This window comes from Dasypus novemcinctus, unplaced genomic scaffold (genome assembly GCF_030445035.2).
Source record: "Dasypus novemcinctus isolate mDasNov1 unplaced genomic scaffold, mDasNov1.1.hap2 scaffold_189, whole genome shotgun sequence".
NCBI classification, from domain to species: domain Eukaryota; kingdom Metazoa; phylum Chordata; class Mammalia; order Cingulata; family Dasypodidae; genus Dasypus; species Dasypus novemcinctus.
In genome coordinates this window covers 73,293-95,051 of record NW_026688167.1, presented here as the reverse complement: position 1 = coordinate 95,051, position 21,759 = coordinate 73,293, and the positions used below count along the sequence as shown (strand labels likewise).

Below are 21,759 nucleotides of genomic sequence, written 5' to 3'. Positions count from 1 at the left end.
CACACATGTTGCTGCAATGTTACCACAGTTACTACCAGATCAAATGTCACAGGAAAACAGAACCACAAAACCTTTAGACTTGCACAAATTCAGCACTTGATAGGTTATGCGCCTTTATTTTCTTCCTTTTTGGGGCTTTCAGGTTGGTCTTGTGTTGTTCCTTCCACTTGCTCTTTTACATCTTCCTGCATGCTTAGGGCCTGCAGTTTACGGGGTGTGTCTGAGATTCCACCTGGAGCCACTGAACTCTGGATGTCTGGGACAGCATTCCAGTGCCCTGTTCTGGCTGAGGATGCAAAGGTAGTGACCACAGCCTCCACTGCAGCCATTTCTGATGAATCTGTCCTCATAGCAACATACTATTCATGTGTGTTGAGTGAAGAAGGACTATCCATCACCATTTCAAGAATGGGAATTTCTCCCTAAAGATGAATTTTTTCACATACTTTCAGCAACAAACCATCATTAAGTGTCCTCTTTGATAGTTAAAATGGGATTGAAATTCTCAGTAATGTCTTCATAACACGTATCTCCTGATTAAGACCTGCTATTATTTCTAACGCAGGTTTAGAGAGAAATGCTGGTGGACTTTCTTTCCTTTATCGTTTTGGTCCCTTGGGTGGCCTCTTTAACTCGATGGTTTCAAGCTTTCCTCAGATTTCTCTTGTTTGAGTGCCTTTCCAGTATACCATGTCCTCACCCCTGTGCTCCTTCCATCTCCGCCAAGTCCCCACGCTCCGGCTCGCCTGGCCCCTCAGTGGCCCAGAGCTGTGATGCGGGCTCTAGACCGCTGCCGTTCTCTCGTCCACAAGGATGCAGCGGCGTCTGAGCTCCATATTACTTTTCATCACCTGAAATAGTTCTTGTTTATAGTCTCTCTCTCCTCCACTAGAAGACATAACAGGAGGAACCTCATCTAACCTGTTCTCTGTTCTAGAGTGGTTGGCCCATTCTAGAACACAAATATGTATTGCGTGAATGAATGAATGACTTTAGCCAAGGAGGCCCCAAAACCAAACATTTTCCCATTAATCCTCACTTTGATCCTTTTCTTTCATTTTCCCTCCCCTAGACCCAGGCCCCTGGAAACTTTATTTCCTTCACAGCATTAAGACTGTTGTAGGTCCCTTCTATAAAAAATATTAGAAATTATATTTTATGACTGCATTAACATGAAGACGAATATATTAATGTTGTATATCAAACCATTTTCTTCAACCTGAAGTTTGGGGTTTTTTTCTTCTGATATTCAAAGAAATTAAAACATTTTCCTGGGCCCCTGGAAGTACTGTGAGTCCTGGGTCTGCCAACTGTGCTTAAGAGATAAATTAACCTTGTATCCTCTTCCAAATCCCACACATCCTTGGTTCCCAAACCAGGTGCTCTAGAGCTGTGCTGGCCAATATGGTAGCTACTGGTAACATACAGCTATTTAAGTGCTAGTCACATGGGATGCAGATGTGGCTCAACTGATGGAGCATCTGCCTACCATAGAGGAGGTCCATGGTTCGAGCCTAGGGCCTCCAGGCCTGTGTGGTGAGCTGGCCCACATGCAGTGCTGCCGCACGCAAGGAGTACTGTGCCACGCAGCCATGTACCCCGCATAGGGAAACCCCATGCACAAGGAGTGCGTCTCACAAGGAGAGCCACCCCCGTGTGAAAAAAGCTCAGCCCGCCCAGGAGTGGCACCGCATACATGGAGGGCTGATGCAGCAAGATGACGCAACTAAAAGAGACACAGATTCCTGGTGTCGCCAAGAATGCAGACGGATGCAGGAGACCACACAGCGAATGGACACAACAAACAAACAAAGAACTAGTCACATGAGGTATTTAAATTTAACTCCATTAAAATTAAATAAAATTTAAAACTCAGCTCTTCAGTGGTCCTAGCCACATTCTAAGTGCTTAATAGCCACATATGGCTAGTGGTTACCATACAGGACAGCACAGATACAGAACATTTCCAGAAATGGCAGAAAGTTGCATTGGAGAGTTCTGCTCCAGAGAATTGGCTCAGCCCACTCCAGTCGTCTCTGGTCTCTCTTCTTGGAGTGTGCATTTCTATTCTGCGCAGGTGCAGGAATCCATTATCTAATAGAGGGGCGAACCTGGGCAGAGCCTTCAAATTTTCTCATGTATAAAATGAGAGAGATAATAAGGGCCAATAAGGACAAGGGTAGACAGTAGTGACGCTGTACTGAGTGCACTCCAGTGCTAGGTGTTTTGCCGTGCATTAGCTCATTTTTCAACCCTCTCAACTCCAGGAGGTAAGTATTACCACTATCTTCCTGTTACTGGGACAAGAGAGGTTAAGTAACTGCCCAATGTCACAGAGCTGGTAAGTGGTAGAGCAGGAACTTCAAATGAGATCTATCTGACTCTAGCGCCCACTTTCTGAGCCTTTCCATGTCTGCCATGCTCTACCTAAAAACCAACGGAAATAATGCCTGCAAAAGCTGTTTGCAAAGCAGCGGATATAGCTCAAATGGTTGAGTGTCTGCTTCCCAAATACAAGGTCCCAGGTTTGATCCCTGCTACCGCCTAAAAAACAAAGAGGAAAAACCAGATGTAGCTCAGTGGTTAAGCCCCTGCTTCCCAAATACAGGGTCCTGGGTTCAATGCCCAGTACCTCTTAAAAAAAAAAAAAACTTTCTGCAAAAGGTGACCCCAAGTGCCAGCTCCCTTTTACCCATGCCCTAGGCGAGGACTTCCTCTTTAGTCACTTCTCCTCCCTCTAATTCCAGGCGTGGACAGGACTGGATTTTACAGGCAGCTTTTCTGAGACAGCTCTCTGTTCGGCTGGCGGTTCCGGCCACCATCTATCAAGCCATTAGTGGTCCTAATAAAGTGTCACTCTGTGTCTTCCTTCCTTATGTTTTCACTTATCATTTTACCCATCTTTTCCACAGCTCTGGGAAGTAGGTAGGAGTGACTATTATTATTTTTTTTCCGGGGTCCCAGGCAGCCCTAGAAGGTGTTGGGCCGCTTGGTGGTGAAAGCGCGGCTAGTGCTGGCGCCGCAGGACGGGGTGGGGCAGCGGGAACTTGATCTTGGAGTCGTGGAACTGCTCGCTGGCCGGCCGGCGGCACTCGCTGGCCGCGATCCCCTCCACCTTTACGACCTGGATGGAGTGGGTGCGCGCACCGCGCCGGGCTCCCATGTCGCGGTCTGGGGGCAAGAAGCCCGGTCAGCACCCCCTGCACCGCGTGGCGCCCCTGGGGCTGTAGAACATCCACATTCACTCTGAGGGGCACGGCACAGTCCCCCAAAGGCGGCGAGGTTCGCGTGCTGTCTGCACCTCTGTTTGAACCGCTGTTACCTTAAACTGCAGCTCTTGGGTTTGGGTGTGAGAGGAGTGACTATTATTATTCCTGTTTTACAGACAGGTGAATTGAAGCCCAGGAGAGGTTCTGTGGCTTTCCCCAGGTCACACATCCCATCAGTGGCTCAAGTCCCTGGCCCATCTCCTGCCCATATCCAGTTCTTTGACCTTTGTTTTATTTCATAAGAATCCAGCAGTGGCCACCTACAAATTAGCAAATAACTTGGATGCTCATCCAACCTTCTTAGAAGTTAATTGAACTTTTTTTTTTTTTTTTTTTTTTAAAGATTTATTTATTTATTTAATTTTCCCCCCTCCCCTGGTTGTCTGTTCTTGGTGTCTATTTGCTGCGTCTTGTTTCTTTATCCGCTTCTGTTGTCGTCAGCGGCACGGGAAGTGTGGGCGGCGCCATTCCTGGGCAGGCTGCACTTTCTTTTCACGCTGGGCGGCTTTCCTCACGGGCGCACTCCTTGCGCGTGGGGCTCCCCCACGCGGGGGACACCCTTGCGTGGCAAGGCACTCCTTGCGCGCATCAGCACTGCGCATGGCCAGCTCCACACTGTCAAGGAGGCCCGGGGTTTGAACCGCGGACCTCCCATATGGTAGACGGACGCCCTAACCACTGGGCCAAAGTCCGTTTCCCTAATTGAACTTATTTACCACTTCCAAAATTGAATTTCAGGTGGCTTAAACTAATAGAGCTGGTGTTTAAGTTCATTCTACACTGGAGTGGGAATCTTAAATGGGAAAATCCCCCTTTTTATTTGATGTCAAATTGCTCTTCTCAGACTACACCTCTGTTCTGGTGCTGCTTCTTCTCTAAAACCTGCAATGTCTCCCTACTACCTAAGGGGTAACATGGTTTCAGCAGGTGCCTGGAATGTCACCATTCTTTCACTTATTATTTTCATTCTGGTTCAGAGACATAATCCCTTCTAATTTCCCCATCCTTTAAGGTGTTGCAAAAAGGATATGCTTAGAATTCTTTCTTGAGAGTCAAAAGAATGACCTTTTGCACTGAATGCCTGGGGCAGAGGCAGTGGGGGAGGAAGGGCAGAAAACAAATACGGAGGGCACCCAAATGCATTGGAATTTCACATTAACATTGCAGGGGAGGAGAGGATAGACGTTCTCCAAACTGGGGAATGAATCCAATGGCTCGTTCTTTCATGCAAGGCTCTCTGAACTTTAAAAAATATCTTATCACATTGGTTCACCCACAATCTAGGAAATCCTGAGCACGCCAGTGGAGGAAGCCTGGCTGTTTCCTACCAGTGCAGCATCTGTCTGCCTGGGTGGTCTTGGGCATGCCATACAAGTCTCAGTTTCCCTTATCTGAGAAATGGGAGAGAAGGGGCAGATGTGTTCCCTGGGAATATCATTTGGGCTATACTAATTAATGACCGTGAAGTGGCGAGAAAAGGGCAGGTGTTGGGTCGTGAGGGAGGTGGCATCACTGATCCGTGCCTGGTACTTCTGGAGTGATGGGGAGGAGTTTCATTGTTAGAAACGAACTTCAGTGTTTCAAACAAATCTGGTCAGGAGCTTCTTCAGTGGAAGTTTGATTTGGCTTTAAATTCCTTTAGGTACATCTGTTTCCACACAGAAGGGATAGAATTAGAGTCATACTCCTAGAACCAGGGTGCCTGAGTCACTGCCAGGGACCTCTGCAGGCACAGCTCACGAGCGCTGGCATCACGGCACATGCAACCACACATGGGAGGACACAGAATCTTAGAACAGCAGAGCCATGGGCTAGCAGATGAGAGAGGTCATGTCGTCCTGCTATTCAAGCCTGTGCTTCCAAAAGGCAACTCGGCTGTTCTCAGTTTACAGATTGTGCTGCCAGGTACAATATCCTTAGGAAAGAGAGATTCTGAACCTGAAAATAATAGAGAGGTTTGAAATCACTGACCTATCCCAGCCCCTCCCTCCAACATACGTAAATCACTTACAGATGAGCAAGAGGCTTTACAGGGCTCAGGTGACTCACACAGGTGGCTAGTGACTTCAGATTCAGGTCTCCTGAGAGCCCAGCCAGGGAAAAGCTTACTATACTGACTGATGAACAAGCATCTGTTGTGCAGCCCTGACCACAGCCGAAGGACATCATTTCACTGTTTTGGGGAGGCTCATTTAGGGTCAAATGCACTAGAGTGCACAGGGAAAAGAATCAGAACCTGTATGAGTTGAAAGGGACTTTAGAGTCCTTCTCCCATCCCACCTGCCCCGCGCCAGAAGCCCCCTAGCATAGCCCATCCTTCACAGGTGGCCACCCAGATTCTGCTTGAATTCCTCCAGTGACAGGGAGCTCTCTCCATTCTGGGATGACTCAGTCCAGGATTGCACTTGTGACCATCGACTAAGAAGATGTGGGAAGATTACAGAACCTCCACTGAACACAGTCTCCATTGTGTTCAAACTCTGATCAGTGACTTGGAGAAAAGCCCGGAAGTTACAACCTCCAAATTTTTGAAGGTCAGAATCAAAGTTCAGAGACACTGGAGCACTGAGTTCAAACACATAGTGAAAGAACCAAGATCTCGTTAAAAGCCTTTTGGCACTTAGTTGCAGACAAATCAGTCTGCACAAGAACAGATTGGATTGGTGACTTGGTCATACATCTGATGGTTTTTTTGACCCACACACTGAACAATAAATAGCATGAGCCGGCTGATAAAAAGTAATAGTTTGGGGTAATGTTTATAACAAACTCTGTGCCATGTACTGGCATTAAATTAATTCTCAAAAGGGTCTTATGAAGTAGGGAAACTGAGGCTCAGAGAAGGTAAGCTACTTGCTGAAGTGACACAGTCAGAGTCTGTGTTAGTTACCCTCTGCTGACCTCTCCACCTGTGAAATGGGGTTGGTAATTGCACGGAGGCAGAGTTTGGTTCATATGTATATCCTAAAAGGGCTGGTTGGTGAATGCCCACACCTGTATGTGCTCACACTCAAGCCCCACAGATACGAATTTTCTTACATCATATTCATTCTGTCAAGCAGGCGGCATGCAACTAACGTACCCACACAATTATCCAAAAACTGCCTCCTAAGTGTACGTGGTCCCCTGCAAATGTGCACGTTCACCACATGCAGATTTCTCTGCGCCTGGAGAGCAGAAGTGTGTGAGGCCCCACCCCTGACAAGCGCCTGCTCGCAGCTTCCCAGAACAGCCTGTGGCTGGGCCAGCAAGCATAGGCTCGACCAGAGGCCAGGGGCTTCCTGCTCAGCGGGCACAGGCTGCCTTTTCTCAGGATATTACAGGGCTCAGCTTACCCCAACTCTAGGCTTTGATTCTGCCTTGGCATGGAAAACTACTACTAATTTTTTTTTAAGATTTATTTATTCCCCCCTCCCCCTACCTCCCTCCCCCTACCCTCCCCCATCCTCCCTCCTTACTATTTTTGCTGTCCATATCCATTCACTGTGTGATCTTCTGTATCTATTTCTTTTTTTGGTCTGCTCATTTTTTTCCTCCTCTAGGATTCACTGGGATTCAATCCTGGGGACCTCTGATGTGGAGAGAGGTTCACTGTCAGCAGCAGCACCTCAGTTCCTGGTCTCTGCTGCGCTTCACCTCGACTCTCCCCTTCGTCTCTCTTTTGTTGCGTCATCATCTTGCTGTGTGTGTCACTTGTGCAGGCACTGGCTCACTGAGCGGGCACTCTTGCTGTGTGGGTACTCAACTTGCAGTGTGAGCACTGGTTCACCACGTGGGCACCAGCTCACCACACAGGCTCGCTTTCTCTTCTTCTTTTTCACCAGGAGGCCCCAGGGATCGAACCCAGGTCCTCCCATATGGTAGGCGGAAGCCCTATCACTTGAGCCACATCCGCTTCCCACTACTAACTAACATTGATTGAGCGCTTTGATGTGCCAGGTTCTATGCTAACATTAATGTGTGTGATCTTATTTAGTCCTCATAAAACCCCAAAGAAGCAGTCCTATTAAAAGCCCCAGGTTACAAATGAGGAAACCGAGGTTCAGAGATGTTAAGTAACTTCCAAAAGCTAGACAGTCAGAGAGTGGCGGAGCTGGGACTCGAAGCCAGTCAGATTCATGAGTAACCACGGCTTTCTCTTTCTGGCAGCATTGTCAGAGGAAAGAACCTGGCTCCAGTTCTCACCCCGTGACTTTGGGTGAGTCCCTTTCTCTCTTTGGGACTTCATTTTCCAACTTTGAGAAGCGGGGGGGGGGGGGGGGGGGATCTCCAAAGGATCTTTTGGCTGTTGTCCTGTCATTGCTCTACCTAAGTCCAGATTGTTCCATTTCTAACTAGTACTTATTGAGCACGGTTATGTATCAGGCACTGTTCTAGGCCCTGGGGATTCATTTGTGAACAAGCTATCCCAAGTTCCCAGCTTCATGAGCCCAGTGTCTAGAGGGGGAGACAATCATTAAACAAATAAATAAGAACCTTGGGTGGTGATAGGTGCCAGGGAGAAAATGGGGTGAAGGATAAAGAAGGGGGTCGGGAGGTAGGCGACTTCAAACTGGGGCTTAGGAGGTGATATTTGGGTGATATGGAGAACCAGTCATGTGAGACTCTTAAAGGAAAGGCGATTGGAAGTGCAAAGGCCCCAAGGCAGGTCCCAGCTTGATGTGTTTGCCGAGGAGAAAGGGGCCTGCGCACTGCGGCTTGGCGAATAGCAGAGCGTGGTGGGAGGGTGTCTCTGGAGAAGCAGGCAGGGCCCAGAAGGCCCCATGGTCAGGAGTTTAGATTTTAATCTAAGTGCAGTGGGAAACCACTGGAAAGATTTAAGCAGAGAAGTGATATGAATTGATTGATGCTTTCACCCGCAGTTTCAAAATAGTGGTCCTGGGTGTTGCAGCTGGGACGGTGGCCCAGGGAACCCTGCATGCCTCGGCACCGTGTGAACCTGCTCAGTCTCCCAGACCTGGCGCCAGGAAATAGACGACCCAACACAGCCACTTCCCTTGGCAAGCCGCTCCACGGGTCTCCGGTCCCGCAGCTTGGGCACAGTTGTGGGCACCACCCCCCGCCCAGGGTGCATTCTCTCGGCACCTTATCCCCCTCCCAGGGTGGCCCTGCCCTGTCCCCTTCCCTGCAGCTCATCTTGACGGCGCCCGCTCTCAAGGCGCCTGTGCAGCCACTGAGCGGTGGGTCTTGTTGGGGCCTGCCCGCCACCAGCTGCCCTCGTGAGCAGGAAGCTCTGCACAGAGCAGGGCAGGAGGCGCGGGAGCCTGCGTGCACCCTGGGCTCGCTGAGCCGAGGCGTGAGCAGATCCGGGACAAGGGTAAGGACTCATTCTCCCTGGGGCTTCCGCTTCAGAAGCAGTGCCATCCTGCGAGGGGCTGGGGGGACGGGGGCGGGAGAGGCAAATGACTCAGGGGTGCCCCCTTGCTTGTGGGGCCTGAGCCAGGGGGTGGGTGATGTGGTTCCCATACCAGGCTGGCTCTGCCGTGGGCCACGGGCCCCAAGCTGCAGGTGGTGAGCAAGGGATTGGAGAGAGGCAGGAAGGATGGGGAGGGTCCAACATCTTTTTTCTGTCTCTGGCTTTAGGGCCCAAGTGTAGAATCTGCTGTCATCCTGCCCCCACCTCTTTTTTTTTTTTAAGATTTATTTTTTATTTATTTCTCTCCCCTTCCCCCGCTCCCCAGTTGTCTGCTCTCTGTGTCCATTCATTGTGTGTTCTTGTGTGACCACTTCTATCCATATCAGCAGCACCAGGAATCTGTGCTTCTTTTTGTTGCATCGTCTTGTTGTGTCAGCTCTCCGCCCCACCTCTTTTTTGAGGTGCCTGGGCTTGGGGTGCCAACAGGATCTCAAGCAAGGGCGGCTAGGAGGAGGGGGCCCAGTCAAACTCTTTTCTGTCATTTCAGGCCCTATGTTAGGGGGACTTTTCCTTTCCTGCCTCCATTCTGCCTCCCATCTGGGGATGCCACCAGTAAGGTCTTAAGGAACCTGTGACTGTTCACCCAGGACTGAGAAGGCATGGCTCCAAGCCTCTCCTCTCCCCGCCGGCCTGAAATTTAACTCTTCCTTGCCTTTGAAGTGCCTGGCAACTGGAAAAACAAGTCTTGCTTGTTTCATCCAGGAATGCTCTGGCACATCTGGCTGGCAGTCACGAAGCTCCTTGGGATCAAGGCTCCCACGGGCAGGCCAGGCACCAGCCAGGTGACCCAGCCTCACTATTGGTTTGTAGAATGCCTGGTTCGGCAACCAAACTCCACCCTTCCCCCAACCCTTGCCCAGGCCTTCGTCCACTGAGTCTCCTATTTTGACCCAGATGGGAGTTCAGAGATGGGCTCTATGAGAAACAGCAAGGAGGATGGGGGCAGCAGCAGGTCTTAGAAGGGCTAAGCATTCATTCATTCCCAGTTAGTTCAACAATTCCCAGAGACTAATTCTTATCTGGCCATTCACTGTGTGTCTTGGGGCAAGACCCTTCCCTCTTTGGGGCTCTATTTCCCATCCATGCAGGGAGAGGGCAGCAGAACTCCATCATCTTTAAGGTCCATTTCAACTCTGATATTTTAGGGGTTTAGGAGATTTCTATGTTCAGAATTTCAAGACTCTTCAGAATCAGTCCCTCTTCACAAGAGCCTGTAGTGAGACAGGTATAGATTAGCTTGGGGTAGGGGAAGTTGCACTGGCCTATGACTCAAGGAACTCCAGTTGTAGACCTTGCTTCTCCTCCAGCTCTCTATAAGGCCCCAGGCAGTTCCCTCCCTTTATGAATTGGTTTTCTATTATTAAGTAAGTTAAAACTTACTATGTGCCAGGCACCATGCTAAGTCACTGACCTTTGTTATTTCATTTAATTTTCATGACAATCCCACAAGGTAGACAATATCCTTATCCCTATTACACAGAAAAGGAAACTGAGGCCACAGAAGTTAAATAACTTGCCCAGAAAGTCACCCAACCAGTAAGTGGTGGAGCCAGGGAAAGAGCAAAGGAACCTGATGCCAGACCTGTGACTGTGGCCACTCTGCTTTTCTGCAGGCCTTTCATGTGCAAACACTGCTCATTTTGGCTGGAGCTCAGCTTTGATGGAGGGGTGTGTACGAAATACAGCTCCAAGAGTTCTTTAGATCAGATTCCCTGAGCTTTGGTTCCTGGCTAAAGGTTGGAACTGTTTGGGTCATTACTGGGAAATCATAGGTTTTTGGGAAAAAGAGTAAAGTGGTGAGAACTGCCTGGTGACCTTGAGAGGGCATTTCAAACTAGTTGGTTATACTTCAAGCCACCCATTTTCTCAACTTTGGCACTATCAATATTTGGGGCTAGATAACTCTTTGTTGGGAGGGAGTGGGGACTGTCCTGTGTGTTGCAGGACATTAAGCAGCATCCTGGGCCTTTCACCACTAGAAGCTAGTAGCCCCTCAACCCCGAGGTGTGCCAAATGTTGCCTGTGGTACATTCACCTGGTTAAGAACCACAGCAGCAGGTACCATTTCTTTCCTAACATCCACCCTCTCTTTCTCCTTTTACCCAGGGCTTCAGGAGCTTTTCCACCATGACCATTGCCTTGTTGGGTTTTGTCCTTTCCTTGCTCCACTGTGTGACCTGTGAGAAGCCCCTAGGGGAGATCAGTACCTCTTCAGCTTGGCACTTCACACATCCCCTTTACAATGCCACAATCTTTGAAAACTCTGCTCCCAGGACCTATGTGGACAGCTCTGTGAAAATGGGCATCTACCTTGCAGAGCCTCAGTGGGCAGTAAAGTACCGGATTATCTCTGGGGACATGGCCAATGTATTTAAAACAGAGGAGTATGTGGTGGGCAACTTCTGCTTTCTGAGAATAAGGACAAAGAGCAGCAACACGGCCCTTCTCAACAGGGAGGTACGAGATAGCTACATCCTCATCATCCAGGCCACAGAGAAGACCTTGGAGTTTGAAGCTTTGACCCGTGTGGTGGTTCATATCCTGGACCGGAATGACCTGAAGCCCCTCTTTTCCCCACCTTCTTATAGAGTCACCATCTCTGAGGACCTGCCCCTCAGGAGTCCTATCTGCAAGGTTTCCGCCACAGATGCAGATCTGGGTCAGAACGCTGAGTTCTATTATGTCTTTAACATGAGGTCTGAGATATTTGCCATCCATCCCACCAGTGGTGTGGTGACAGTGGCTGGGAAGCTCAATGTCACCCGGAGAGGGAAGTATGAGCTCCAGGTGCTGGCTGTAGACCGCATGCGGAAAATCTCTGAGGGCAACGGGTTTGGCAACTTGGCTGCACTTGTCATCCATGTGGAGTCTGCCCCCAGGCAGCCCCCAGGCATTGCTTCAGTGATGGTGACCCCACCACACAGCCACAAGGACACCGCCTATGCCACCATAGTAGTGGATGCCAACAGCTCAGGAGCTAAAGTAGACTCAGTAGAAATCGTTGGTGGTGACCCTGGAAAGCACTTCAAAGCCATCAAGTCTTATGCCTGGAGAAATGAGTTCAGTTTGGTGTCTGTCAAAGACATAAACTGGATGGAGCACCTTCATGGATTCAACCTCAGCCTCCAGGCCAGGAGTGGGAGCAGACCTTCTTCCTATTCCCAGATCAGGGGCTTTCACCTACCCCCTTTCAAGCTGACTTCCCTCAAATTTGAGAAGGCTGTTTACAGAGTGCAGCTTAGTGAGTTTTCCCCTCCTGGAACCCGTGTGGTGCTGGTGAAGGTAACCCCGGCCTTCCCCACCCTGCGGTATGTTCTAAAGCCATCCTCAGAGAATGCGGGGTTTAAACTCAATGCTCACACTGGGCTGATCACCACCACAAAGCTCATGGACTTCCATGATCAAGCCCATTACCAGCTACACATCAGAACTTCCCTGGGCCTGGCCTCCACCACTGTGGTCATTGACATCATGGACTGTAACAACCATGCCCCCATCTTCAACAGGCCTTCCTATGATGGCACCTTTGATGAGAACATCCCTCCAGGCACAAGTGTGTTGGCTGTTACTGCCACGGACCAAGATCAAGGCGAAAATGGAAATGTCACCTACTCCATTGCTGATCCCAAAGCTGTGCCCTTTTCTATTGACCCTTACCTGGGGGTCATCTCCACCTCCAAACCCATGGACTACGAGCTCATGAAAAGAATTTATATCTTCCGCGTATGGGCTTCAGATTGGGGATCCCCATTTCGCCAGGAGAAAGAAGTGTCCATTTCTCTTAGGCTCAAGAACCTGAATGACAACCAGCCTATGTTTGAGAAAGTCAACTGTACTGGGGCTATCCGTGAAGACTCACCAGTAGGGAAATCAATAATAACCATGTCAGCCATAGATGTGGATGAGCTTCAGAATCTGAAATACGAGATTGTGTCTGGCAATGAACTAGAATATTTTTACCTAAATCATTCCTCTGGTGTGCTATCCCTCAAACGCTCATTTATGAACCGTGCTGCTGGTCAACCCACCAACTATTACCTGAAAATTACAGCCTGGGATGGGAAGAACTATGCCTCACCCACAACTGTGAACGTTACTGTAGTTAAAGATCTTCACTCTGAGGTCCCTATTACATGTGATAAAACAGGAGTATTGACACATTTCACAAACACCATCCTCCATTCCCTTGAGCTTGAGAACCAGGAGTTCAGTGCTGAGGAGGAGTTCACTTCCCTAAGCACATATCAGATCAATCATCATACCCCCCAGTTTGAGGACCACTTCCCCCAGTCTATTGACATCCTTGAGCATGTTCCTGTCAACACCCCCGTGGCCCGCTTAGCAGCCACTGACCCCGATACCAGTTTTAATGGCAAACTGGTCTACGTGATTGCAGATGGCAATGAGGAAGGCTGCTATGACATTGAGCTGGAGACCGGACTGCTTACTGTGGCTGCCCCTTTGGACTATGAAACCACCAGTTTCTATATCCTCAATATAACTGTGTATGATCTGGGCAATCCCCAGAAGGCTTCCTGGAAGTTACTGACAGTGAATGTAAAAGACTGGAATGACAATGCACCCAGATTTCCTCCTGGAGGGTATCAGGTAGCCATCTCAGAGGACACAGAAATTGGGACCACAATTGCAGAACTGAAAGCAAAAGATGCTGACTCAGAGGAGAATGGGAGAGTTCAATACACCCTGCTAAACCCCACAGAGAAGTTCTCCCTCCACCCCCTCACTGGGGAACTGGTTATCACAGGACACCTGGACCGGGAATTAGAACCTCAGTATTTACTCAAGGTTGAGGCCAGGGACCAGCCCAGGAAGGGTTACCAGCTCTTTTCTGTCACCGATCTGGTAGTCACATTGGAAGATGTCAATGACAACTCTCCCCAGTGCATCACAGAATTCAGCAGACTGAAGGTCCCAGAGGACCTGCCCCCCGGGACTATCCTGACGTTTCTGGATGCCTCTGATCCTGATCTGGGCCCTGCAGGAGAAGTGCAATATGTCCTGTTGGATGATGCCCATGGGACCTTCCGGGTGGATCTGATGACTGGGGCACTCAGTCTGGAGAGAGAGCTGGACTTTGAGAAGCAGGCTGGGTATAATCTGAGCCTATGGGTCAGTGATAGTGGGAAGCCCCTGGCTCACAGGACCCTCTGCCATGTGGAGGTGATAGTCCTGGATGTAAATGAGAATCTCCACCCTCCCCGCTTTACCTCCTTTGTGTACCAGGGCCAGGTGCAGGAAAACAGTCCTGCAGGAACTTGGGTGATGGAAGTGGCTGCCCAGGATGGTGACAGTGGCTTGGATGGGGAGCTCCAGTACTTCCTGCGGGCTGGCACTGGCCTTGCAGTTTTCAGCATCGACTGTGACACAGGTATTAGGTATGGGGTAGGATGGGTGTGCCAAGTCCTAGGAGAGAAAGAGCCTACTGGAAGCCAGGGACTGTCCTGAAAGGAATCAGGCTGCAGGCTGAAAAGGAAGGCAATAAGTAGTGATGCTCCTTCCCATCCCTTTTATTTTATTTTTAATTTATCTTTACTGGAGATTATATATGTGTGTGTATATATATGTACACATATAACATGTATTATATATATATATCTTCTGCTTATAAAAGTAATAAATGCAGGTTATAAATTATGTATAAATGAATTATATATATGTATGTGTGTGTGTATATATAATATATATATATATACATAAAATTAAAAACATGAGTCTTCTTCCATGGCCCATCTCCCCAGATATCTCTATTAACAATTTGGTGTATAACCCAATTATTCCTCTTTGTACCTGATATATTATTATTGATCATTTTATTTTTATGAAGACGTAATCCAATAGACACTAATTCTAAAACTTAATTTTTTCACTTAATGAAACATCAGGGCATCTTATATGTCAGTACACATATGTTGTTGTGTTTGTTTGTTGTTTGTTTTTTAGGAGGTACCAGGGATTGAATCCAGGACCTTGTACATAGGAAACAGGAGCTCAACAACTGAGCTACATCCACTCCCCATACTCCCCATACATAGGTCATTTTCATTCTGTTTAAATGGCTGCATATTATTATATTCTATCATATAAGTGTAACATTCTTGCTCATATACCTTTACTCATATGCATGAGTATCTATAGGGAAAATTATTTTAAAATGAAGTTGCTGGATCAAAGGATAAAAAACATATCCAGTATTTCCAAGTTGCCCTCCAAAAAGGTGACACTAGCTTATTTATTTCCTTTAAGCTTCAGAGAAAATATGTGTGATTCAGCCAACACTTACATTCTGTGGCTGTGAGCAAGGGCCCACACAGGCCCTGCCTGCTGAGTGTTGTGATCCGCGGGATTCAGGGGCCAAGTCTGTTCTGTTCACTATTGAACCCTCAACTTCAGGGACGATGTGGGTCCATGGGATGAAGGCCTCGGTGGAACGAGTGAGCTAAATGCATGAAATCATGAAGATGATGGCGAGGGAAATAGAAATGCACATATCAAATCCCTAACTCTTAAACTGATATCTACAAGGACTTAAAGCTTGAAAGGGGCAGTTTTAGGACAACTGTAAGGAAATCCTGCTTCAGAATGTGAAATAAATCAATGGGGCCTGGGTTGAAGCAGTCAGGAGAGAGTAGACTACCCAACAGAACGAGCTCTTGGTCTGTTTGGAGCTTTGTGATATGCACTGTATGTGGTGTCTTATTTAAACTTTGCAACACCCTGAGAGGCTGGGCCATCACCCATTTGTGCAATAAAATAGTACAGCCCAGAAACTGTCAGGCCCCTGATGTCACAGAGCCAGTAAGTGGCAAAGTCAGGGTCAAAGCCAGGTCTGTCTGTCTCCCATGTTGTGCTCTCTCCACTACATTGAACTCCCTTCCAGGATGAAATAAAAGTCAGCTCAAGAGGGATGTCCTTTACTCTCTCTCTCTGCAATGCTGAGGGAGAAACGGGTTTCCCAGATTGGCGTAGTATACAACACTCGTCAATGAAATGGTCTTTGATGACTTCTGGTTAAATAAACCTGGTATGCTGGAGTCACAGCCCCTTTTCAGCAGAGAGAGGCTCTGAGAGGTTCTATATTATATATATCTTATATAGATATATATTCTGTATATCTATATAAGAATATTAGTCCACCTTTGTTTAACTCAGTGCCTCCTACCTCCCATTAGCAACAGTTCTTTTTTTTTTTTTTGGTGTAATACCTGTTAATATCTTTCCTCACAGTACTCCCTGGGTCATATTGGATAAGATGATTTCTAAAGCAACTTTGGACTCTAAGGAATGTTGATTTTGGTGATTCACTGTTCCTAGGAGTGATTCAGACGTTGGTGCCCCTGGACCGAGAATTTATATCCTGCTACTGGCTGACGGTACAAGCAGTGGACAGGGGTTCTGTACCTCTCTCTTCCGTGACTGAAGTCTACATTGAGGTTATAGATGTCAATGACAACCCACCCTGGATGTCCAGACCTGTGTTCTACCCCTCTGTGCCAGAGGATGCTCCTTTGAACACCTCTGTGCTGAAGTTGGAGGCCTGGGACCCAGACTCCAGCTCCAAGGGGAAGCTGACCTTCAACATCACCAGTGGGAACCACATGGGATTCTTCATTATTCACCCTCTCACAGGTAAGGACCTCAGAACTCTGACCTAGGTGGCAAGGGTTCTCTACAACAGTTCTTGAAGCACGGTCCTAGACCAACATCACCATCAGCATCTGGGAACTTGTTAGGAATGCTTGTTTTTAGGCCTCACCCTAGACCCATGAAATCAGAACCCAGGGACCCAGCCATCTGGGTTTTAGCAAGCCCCCCACATGATTCTGATGGGTGTTAAAGTTTGAGAACCACTGTTCCACAAAACCCATCTCCATGGGAAAATGAGAAGAGCATGTCAGCTTTTTGGGGCCCAGGGAAACAGAGCCGGTTGCTAGTGGTCAAGTTGGGATGCCTTGACACCCCCATGGTACCCCCACACTGACTCTCCCCTGGGCCACAGACCACAGCTTGAATCCCTTAACCCTAGTTCCAGACTGATCTCAATCCTGCCCACAGAGCGATGGCAGTAGGGATCCGTTGATGTCGAGTCAACCATCTCACTAACATCTGCCCTTGAGCACAGGCAGTCTGGGGCGAGGATGATGGATGCTTTTGAAGAATCCGGGGTTCACAAGCTGGCAGCAGTGAGCCAGACATAGCCCACAGAGGTATATTGTTTGACTTGTACAGTTTTAAATGATTTTTTCAATTCTTTGCCAGCACTGAAAAACTAGGAAATTTCAAACACACACACAAACTTCCAGATTTCCGGTTGTTCTTGAAAAATGGGAAGATCTGGCCACATTGACTCCACATTCCCACAGGGCCACAGTTAACTGGAGCTGAGAGCAGCTTCCTCTGTAGACTAGGCACATGCTCCGTGGGCCCTGCACTCCCCACCATTCCCCATTATTATTATTCCTGGACTACCTCCCTCATTTATTTTACTTACCTGTCTCCTGCTGGCCAGTCCCAACTGCTAGAGACTCTTCTCAAAGCCCACATGTTCCTTCCGTTTGATGAACAACAGTCCTATTGTCAAGAAGGCTACCATCTCCTCCAAATCCAACATCCTGCTCCCCAGCTCCAGTAATTGACACTTGGCCCTGTAGGATTGAACTGTGGCATGGTTGGAGGAAGCAAACAGGGAGACTGTCATCAGGCAGGCCCTCAGTGCTCAAGACAAAAGGCAACCTGAAGGAGCAGTTGGCAGACACAAGTGCCTATTTGCCAGTGATATTTGTTTCGAGTCTTTTCTTTTGTCTTCAGGGCATGGATTAGTTCTCCTAAAAAGAGGATGCTTGTCCCCTGGAGAATGGTCCACAGACCTAAGCTGGCTCTCTACCTGGGCCCACATTCTCCCTCCCTTTTCAGCAGCTGGTAGAGATCTCTCACCTGAGGCATTAGCTTCTCAACTTCTTCCAAATCCTTGTTCTGTTTACTGTCAATATTTCTCTGACAGTAGGTCTGGCAAAATGCCCTAGATGGCAGAGATGTTCTGTCTTCCTGCTGTTGGAGAGGAGAAATCTTTATTAGCATGAGGTCTTAAAAATAAAACAATAAATCATCAATGAGGCTCCAGCTCACCCTTCCCATCAGCCACCGTCACGTTGTCCCAATACCCCTACTTGGATGCCTTGGATGGTTTCCCTGGGCCCTAAGGTAAAGCCAGATCCTGCATGTCTCACATCATCATGCCTGTCATGGCTCCTACTGACCTCTGCACCCTTCTTGGCTACCTCACCCTGACACTCAGCTGCATGGCCTTCTTTGGTCCATCTCCAGCTCCCTCCAGACACAGGGCCTTTGCAAGTGCTGCTTCTGCCTGGAGCCTCTCCTCTCCTTTTGCTCTTCTTTACTGGAGACTTCAGCTCAGTTGTTCTTTCCCTAGGAAAGTTTTCTCTGATCCCCATAAACTCATCCCCCAGCACCACCTACTCGCTTTAGTCACACTCATCACACAAAATATTATATTTGCTTGAGTGATTATTCCATTAATTATCTATATCCGGCACTAGACTCCAAAGTTTCCTGAGTATTGAGACCTTGACTTTTTGCCCACTATAATCTCTCCAGAAACAGGGTGCCCACTTTGTTCCAGGGTGCGCTTTGTACACACCTCCTGAAAGCATCCTCATGCCGCCCTGTGAGCATGGTCCTGCTGTGTCCCGTGCCACACACAGGCACTACCTAGAAATCGTCAGTTAATCATGGTGAAATGAAAGGACAAATCTCTACCAGCATCCACAATTTGTTAGCCCGGGAGGCATTCGTTTATTTGCACACAATTAAAAACGCCTGTCCTTAGTGAGGCATTTAACCTGTGTGGTGTGGGGATGTGTGAAGGTAAATAAGACAAAGCCTGAAACCTGCAGGAATTCGGCCCACCAGGCCCACCAAGATCTGGATACAAATAACCAGAGAAGCAGTGTGAAAGAGCTCAGCATCATACAAGATGCCTAGCGATGGTGCCCTGGCTGCTCAAAGGAGAGCAGCAGCCGCTTGGTGTGATGGCTTCACCCCATGGTGGGGGGCAGGGGGCGGGGGTGCTGGCTGTGCTGAACTATGGAGATTTTGACAGGCAGAAGTCTGGGGGACCCTTGGGCAAGGAGAATGATGTGGGCAATAGCCAGCAGGGAAGAAGACCCGATCTTGTTGAGAAGAGAGAAAGCAGATCAGCTTTCTAAAGGCAATCCCACTTCCATCAGTGAGTTTTGTTTTCTCAGCCAGCCAGGAAGTCATTTATTGGAGGGCATGGGTCAGGCAAGGGCAGTGCTGGCAAAGCCCTCACGAGTGCAGGGCCTGCCACTTGTGCAAGGGGCCATAGTTAGGGATGTATTTCACCCCACAGCCACCCGGGATGAGGCTCTAGGCCTCAGTTTTCTCACCAGTAACATGAAGACAATCATGACATCTACTTCCTGGGGTAGTTGTATGGATTAAGTGAGTTAAAATAGAGGGAGATATAAAGAGTATAGAGAAATGCCTGGGCATATCAGTGCTCCAGAGGGTCAGCCCTTACAATTCTGAGGTAAGAAGGAGGGGGAGAGGAAGCTGGAAATGTCTTTGGGTAAGTGGTAGATGGTAGTGGGTAAGGTTGAAAAGAGTAGAGGGATCAGAGAGCTGTCAGAGATGGAATCAAGAGCACCTTGAAAGTTATCAGATGAGGGAGGGGGGGGAGAGGGGAGATTTCAAGGTGGGGTGATAGGGGCACGCTTGTTTGGAGGATATTACTAACAAGAGCTAAATCAACTGAGTGTCCACCTTGTTCCAAGGTGCGCTTGTACATACCTCCTTCACCGACCCCCAGGCCACATGAGCATGGTCCTGATGTGTCCCTGTTCCACCCACAGGCACTCCCTGGGGATCCTGACACCAATGTTAGAGAAGAATGAAGTGATAACAGGGGCAAGAGCCCAGGCAAATCACTATTGGTGCTTCCAGTAACAGGCCATGAGACAATTGGACGAGGCCATGGTGAAAGGCAGAGAGAGAAGAAAAAACAAAACAAAGGGAGAGAGAAACAAAGAGTGAAGGTGGGCCAGGGGTTCAGAAACACACAGAGGAACAGGGAAGGAGGCATGGTGAGAGCGATACCAAGAGAGAGAAGAGAAAAAGGGAGAAGAGGAAATGAGAGAAGTAGCAGGGAAGAAAGCGAGAGATCAAGTCCAATGGAAGGCTTATGTGTGGAGGTGCCCTCATCCCTGTGCTCTTCCTGGGGGCACCCCAACTCTTGGCCCCTTCCCCCTCAGGTCCCATGACTTGGGACCAAATTGGGTGGGTGACCTACCCAAACTTTTCCCAGATGAGTGCATTTCTCATTTCCACTCTTTGACTTGAAGGGCCCCAGGCTGTGAGACTTTGAGGAGTCTTCTCTTTTCCCTCTCGTGCTCCTCTCAGCTAGAGTAGAAAAAGGTGGCATGACCTTGATCTACCACACAAAGCAAGAGCAAGCCCATAACAGAGAATGTGTCCATTCAGCATGCTCCCATTTCCATTACTGGAGGCTCCATTCCAGCGTTGAATCCCGTTCTTCTCGGAGTGCCCCCACCTCCTTCACCCAATCCCTGCCTCTCTCCTGGGACCCTATCCCTGTTGCTGGGACCCTCTCCACACATTAAACCTGTATACTCCTCACTGAGCCCCACCCAGAACCCCCATCCTCCTCACTCTGTCCAGTTCCAAAATGATCCACATACTTACTTCCGTCATCTCTATTATTGAATCACCTACACAAGATCAATAAATGAACCAAAAGTTTTCAGGTGGCTCACTGACACCTACCAATAGCTCTGCTTTAATTCAGAAAAGCTGTTTTCCATACCCAGCCATGACCTCTCAGGCCAGAGCTCGGGATCATGCTTTGGGACAACCCTGATACCCTCAACTTTGACTTCCTCAGTGTTTACAGAGAATGGTGCTTTCTTGTTCTCAATTTACAGTCATGGTACCTCAGAAAATTAACACTTGATTTACAGATCCCCTCAATTTACAGATGAGCTGTGGGGAGCCTAGAGGATCCCTTCTGTGGATTCATCTGTACCAGCCAGTCATGGGAAGAGCTGGTAGTAGGATTCAGGTGAACAACAACTACAACAACAAAGTAGTAAAAAGCTACCTCTTTGCAATTTCTCTAGAACCGAAGGCACTGATTATCTTATAAATCTTGATCTATCATCTTAGGCTAAATTTCTAAAGGTCAGATTAGAAGTTCAGAACCTATGGTCAACGGACCTCAAAGTTCATCTATTCAACTCCTCGTTTTACAGAGAATGTCAGGGTTAAGGCACCAGAGAAGAGGTGGAGGAATTGACAGGACACCGAGGGAATTAGTGGGCTTCCTATAAGGAGCTTAAGGTTGGAAGAGAGGGTTGGCAGGAGGGGGTGGGGGTGAGCTGAGCCAGAGGGTGGCATCCTTCCTGGAGGACTCCAAATTCCAAAGACCCCCAGTTGCTTCCCCAAGCCCACAGCCACCTACCAACACACCTCTGTCCCAATGTGTAGGTTGTTAGGATTTTCTCAGATGTAAAATATAGAACTCAGATGTAAAATACAGAACTCAATTCAGGTTGGTTGAGGCAATAAAAGACATTGATTTTCTTACATTATACATAACTGCAAAGTCCAGAACTATATGACTGCAGACACAGCTGGAGCCAGTGTCCAAAGGATATAATGAAAACCCTGCCTCTCCCCATTTCTTGGCCATTTTCTCTGAGTGGATTCTATTCTCAGGAGTTTCTCCCCTGGTGGTGACAAGATGGCTGCTGGCTTTCATCTTATTTTCTTAGCACACCTAGCAGAAAAAGATGTTCTTTTTTTCTATATTTCTCAAAAGATTGATTTTCTCTGGACAGATGGGTCACATGCCCATCTCTGACCCAATCACCAGGTCAGAGGGGATAGTCTACTGATCAGCCAGTTTGGGTTATTAACTTTTCCCCAGTTGTAGAGTGGGCCAGACTCACCCTAAATCACAAAGGATTGAAATGATAAAAGTAGAGGAAATGAATGATG

At 48.3% G+C, this 21,759-nt stretch overlaps 1 protein-coding gene and 1 non-coding gene across 2 annotated transcripts in view; one reads left to right on the top strand and one right to left on the bottom strand.

The window, feature by feature from the left end:
• Positions 1-21,759, top strand: part of FAT2 (FAT atypical cadherin 2) — a 109,651-nt gene that overhangs the window by 15,733 nt on the left and 72,159 nt on the right. Inside the window, exons 2-3 of the mRNA XM_058292668.2 lie at positions 10,792-14,074; positions 16,018-16,332. Coding sequence (XP_058148651.1) covers positions 10,813-14,074; positions 16,018-16,332 — 3,577 coding nt within the window. The 5' untranslated portion in view covers positions 10,792-10,812. The remainder of the gene's footprint in view (positions 1-10,791; positions 14,075-16,017; positions 16,333-21,759) is intronic.
• Positions 3,223-3,354, bottom strand: LOC111762958 (small nucleolar RNA SNORA68). Its single transcript, XR_002795949.1, has one exon. It is a non-coding gene; the product is annotated as a small nucleolar RNA SNORA68 (small nucleolar RNA).